This window comes from Oryzias melastigma, linkage group LG22 (genome assembly GCF_002922805.2).
Source record: "Oryzias melastigma strain HK-1 linkage group LG22, ASM292280v2, whole genome shotgun sequence".
Classification (NCBI taxonomy): Eukaryota; Metazoa; Chordata; class Actinopteri; order Beloniformes; family Adrianichthyidae; genus Oryzias; species Oryzias melastigma.
In genome coordinates this window covers 14,814,394-14,819,302 of record NC_050533.1, presented here as the reverse complement: position 1 = coordinate 14,819,302, position 4,909 = coordinate 14,814,394, and the positions used below count along the sequence as shown (strand labels likewise).

Sequence of the window (4,909 nt, the reverse complement as noted above, 5' to 3'; positions counted from 1 at the left end):
TTTTGTCTCTAATAGTTGAGGTATACATATGATGAAAATTACAGGCCTCTCTTATTAAGTGGGAGAAATTACACAACTGGTGGTTTACTAAATACTTTTTGGCCCACTGTATGTTAGATGGACAGCTAAAACTGTATAAAACTAAGTTTTTAGGTTTAGTTTGGATCAAAAGTGCCACCTATAAATATGTAGTAAATTAAATAATGGAAATTCTGCTTGTCATAACAATCTGCTGCTTCATAGCAGGTGTTTATAACATTTTTTCTGTCTTATTTAGAATTCTGGCTTTTTTTTCCTACATAAGATAAATACATTCCATGATTAATTTTCTTCCGATTTTCCTAAAATAAAAAAAGTGCTAAATTTTTGCAACAAAGTTTTCTTTTGAAAAGGTTCTGAAGTTTTGTCGATGTTTTAAAATGTGAAATTTGCTTTAAATAATTCTGGTATTCTTCTCTATAGAAGATGAACAAATCCAGTTAAAATATTACTTAATTTTCTGCTGATTTTTCTAAACCACAAATGTGCATTTAGATTAATTGTATTCATTGGAAAACAAAACAAATAAATAAGTTAACAGCATTTTTTTTAAATAATTGACTTCCTGTTTTTGTGTTTTCCCCTGTAAATTTTTTAATTTCTTTCTTTTACTTTGAAAGTGGCCTTTTACACTCATTCAAATATGTAAAAAAATAAATAAAAAAGGATACAAATGCTTATTTCACTGTAGAAAAAATCGGTAAAGCAAAAGGCACTCTTGAGGTTTGTAACACTCTGTTTTAATTGACCCTCCAGGGCAAGTCTTTGACGGGAAAGCGCCTGACAGGCCTGATGCAGTCGTCCTGACACAGCCTGTGCTGGGAGGACACAGCCAGACCCTGCTGGTTGGGGGACTGCCACACAGGGGCCAGGTGGAGCTGGGCTGGACGGTGCTGCCGCGCAGGCTCTCTGGTCCCCCTCCGAGGCCCGCCGCCGTGCTGGTAGAACAGCGCCGCTGGTGCCGACGGAGGGGAAAGCACAGTGCTGAGAAGGGGAACCCAGCCAACACATCACATGGCATGCAGCACAAAATAAAAGCACATCCAGATAGGGCCGCCTGCTCTTCATCACACAGGTGCAAAGTCGGAATTTAGGTTTAACTAAGTCCCTCCGTTTTTGTTGTTCTGTGGTCATTAACCTGCTGTTTTACCCAACACAAATACATAAGAAAGCCAAACATTAAAACAAATTAAATCAAAGACACCGTAAAATATTTTGTGTATTTTCTGTTTCTACAGCAGCCAGCAATAATAAAACACATTGAACATTTTTTTTTTATATCCTTAAACGATTTCATAGCATAATTTCAACCCCTTTGAGACATTTATTGTGAACGAGTAGACTGAAGGTGTAATTTTTCACTACATTCCAGAATGTGACATAAGGGCTTAATGTAGCAACCCCACTGCACCGTTGCATGTTTCATCCAGACGTCCCAGTCCAGATTGAAGGTTTCCACAACAGTGCTTTGCAATGAGACTCAAATAGGCCAATTCCTTGCGCATCTGACCGGTTTCAGGTTCCAAAGTCTTTTCTTTTGAGGCGAGGTCAGGAAACTCTGAGGCCTGTATTCGTGCCTCCCAAGCATGGTCGTGTGAGCCGTCGTGATTGTGAGCTTGTAGCTTAGGCACAGTGATAGAAAGCACATGTGAAGTAGGGTCCACATGAGCTGTTTTGGCTCCTGCTGTAGTGTCGTGTTCAACGTTTCCAGTGCCATGGGTCCACCGCGTGGTGCGGAGACCACGGGGACCAGCGACAGAGTGTTACAGGACTGTACTCTGTGTTCACGTCATCAAGTGACATCACGATGTGGCTCATCTCCGTTCGTGGAGATCCGACGAGGCCTGCCACCCACTACGGGATCATGTATGTGTTTTTGTTTTGATTTTGTTGCTTTGTTTACTGCATGAAAATTTTTTTTTTTTTTTTTCCTGTTCTCGAACCGACGTCCATCTCTGTCTCTCCGTGTGGTTTGTGGTGCATGTTGGACCAGGACACCTCTCAGCGAAATGGACACTTAGCAGTGGGAACAATGTTTGCCTCCTGATGGGTGCTGTTACACTGAACTGAAAGGCCTCTTCCGCCACAAAGAGGAAGTGCTTGGACTCTGAAGATTTTAGTCTCACAGCTCCCCCATGAGGCCAGGGACGGTATTGCAGTGAGAAACTAGAGTATGCTGCTGGATGAGTCATTCTTTTTTTATTAGTCATTGCAATGCACTGTACAGGTCTTATTATACATGATCCGTTATATCCTAAATAAACGAGTGAGCTCCTGGTATAAGGTAGAAAGAGACACTTGTGTTGAGTCCATGTACCAAATGTTATCCTCCACACATTCAAAACACTGCGTACCGAGTGCATTGTATATGGTTACATTTGTTATTAAAAGAAAGCACACTTTATTATGATGTGGCCACATTACTATGCATGCAACATTTCAGGGCATTTTGTGCTTTTACAGTAGTTTCTCTATCAGCAGGATGGCTACTGGCACTCCAAAACACCTGAGCTTCTGCTGTCTGTTGATGGGTACCAAAATAAAAGCATTTCTGGACCTCTCTGCTTCCTGCTTCTGTTTGATGATGCTGGTAAATCTGTCTTCTATTTACACAGCTCCTTAACTTTTTTGGAAAATTAAACAGAATTTTCTTTAGATTTGGATAGACAAAGATTTTATTAATATTTGGATGCACCAACAAACTGAAGTTTTGGTTCTAGAAGCTGCAAAACAAGAACCAAAAAAAAAAATGTTCCTAATTTTGTTAACTAACAAAATGTAAAACACATCAGCATAATAAATAAAATAAAACAGTACAGTTAAACAAAATTGAAATTACATTTTTAGCAACTTTGCGTTTGCTGCATTTCTAGGTTTTACACCTTTACTTTCAACAAATACATTTGGAAATTACAAATATCAGGCATGAAAAAATCTAATGTTGAGAGAATGAGATTCAAAAATATGCAGCTTTTTTTTAATTTAGAAATGCATAATTAGAGCTTAAGTTTACTATTTTAAAGCATCTTAGATGATTGTTAAAACTTGTAAGAAAACAATCTCGTTTTTTATAGAAAAAATTAGGAGCTATAACACTTTTCTAGTTCTTGTAAAAAAAAAAAAAAAAGAGGATTTTAATGCTTTTTATAACGGTAAAATCCCTGCATTATAATATGGCGGCATTAAAAAATACAAGATTCCTGAATTAGAACACACAATTTAAGGATGTAGTTGTGTTGGTCTTAAAAGGTTTTTGTGTAAACGGTAAATGTTGTAGATGCTAAACCTTAATTTAGCATCTTCTAGTGTGGACACACTTTCTCATTCAATGGGTTTCTTTATTTTCATGACTATTTCCATTGTAGCTTCTCACTGTGGGCTGTGTAAAGGCTATTTGACTAAGGAGGAGAGTGATGGGGTGCTGTAGTAGATGACCTGACCTCCACAGTAATTGAGATGTTTTAGGACTGCAGAGTGAAGGCAAAGGGGTCAACAAGTGCTAAACACCTGAACTCCTTCAAGATTGTTGAAGAACCATTTCAGGTGACGACCTCTTGAAGCTCATCGAGACAGAAGTGTGCAAAGCAGTCATCAGAGCAAAGGTGGCTATTTTGAAGAATATCAAACAAGATTTCAGTTATTTCATCTTTTTTTGGTTAGGTACATTAACTCCACATGTATATTCATAGTTGTGATATCAGGGCATCTCAAGAACATTGTAAACTGTAGTTTTTCACTAAAAATGAAAAAAAAAAAAAAGGATTCTAAAGCATCAATCCTGCTCACATTGACATTAACCTGCAGGTAACAGGTGTGTATAACATTTGATGGCTATGAGAGAACCAGATAATTGGTGCAATTGTTTTCTATTTTTTTAATCTGTAAACATGTTTAATATTATATTGTTTTGTATTGTTTGTTTCTTTTTTAAATTGCTAAATGTATTTTATACTGCATTTCTTTTATAAAAAAAACTTCTTTTAAATTGGCAAGTATTCTTATAATGTTTAGCCATCATATATAGTTTTATAGAGGGACTAGAGATGGAAATGAGCTGTTTAGCTACAATCTGGTGCAAGCATCTTTGTTACCCTGTCCTGATCAATTAAATTAAAAGAAATAAAGTAAATAGTCATGAATATAAAAACTACACATTGAATGAGAAGGTCTATGTTTTTCATATTTGGAAATAAATTTAAGTGATTAGGGGTCATGGCAAAAAAGTTTTATCACCAATGTTGATTTAGCAAATCTTCATTTTTTAGATTTGTGTTTTCTAGAATTTTGTTTTTAGGATTTTCTAGCCTTGCAACTAATAATTGTCATATGCCAAGAAAGCGTTCCTACAACTAGTTTGTTTTCCAGTAAATGTGGACAGACTGATACATTTGACTCACTAGATTCTAAAGAGCTGGATCTTTAGACTTGATAAGAAACAAAACCTTTTGTCTTAAAGAATGCAGAAAATATCCAGGAGATTCCTCTCCAGGGACAAAAAACTGAACCAAAGCAAAGAAGAAAAAAGAGAAAATCGCTCTGGTGAAGGTTTTCCTTTTTTATTATTCCTTTTTTTTAATTAATTGCTAAAATCAGCAACATTATCCAAAAAGAAAAATATACCACAAATGATTGATTTCCTTTCTGAAAAAAGTAATCTCTTAGTAGTTTAAAGTGTTTAATTTTTTTTGACAATGTTTGTGATAATTTTAATGCAGTTTTGTGAATTTTTAGTAACATACATCTCCAAATCAAAAGTTTACCTTTTAAAAAAAAAAAAAAAACCTTAAATTTAAAATTTTTCACAAATGATCTTGGTGACATTAAATGTTTCCTAATCACGTATAACGTGAAACAAACAAAAACAAAGTAC

The 4,909-nt window shown here is 35.9% G+C and overlaps 1 protein-coding gene across 1 annotated transcript in view; it reads left to right on the top strand.

Annotated features, from left to right (window-relative positions):
- Nucleotides 1-2,601, top strand: part of LOC112136940 (regulator of G-protein signaling 6) — a gene marked incomplete in the record, with an annotated part of 48,177 nt that extends 45,576 nt beyond the window's left edge. The window contains 1 exon segment of the mRNA XM_024259022.2: nt 796-2,601. Coding sequence (XP_024114790.1) covers nt 796-846 — 51 coding nt within the window.
- Between the last annotated feature and the right edge of the window lie 2,308 nt (nt 2,602-4,909).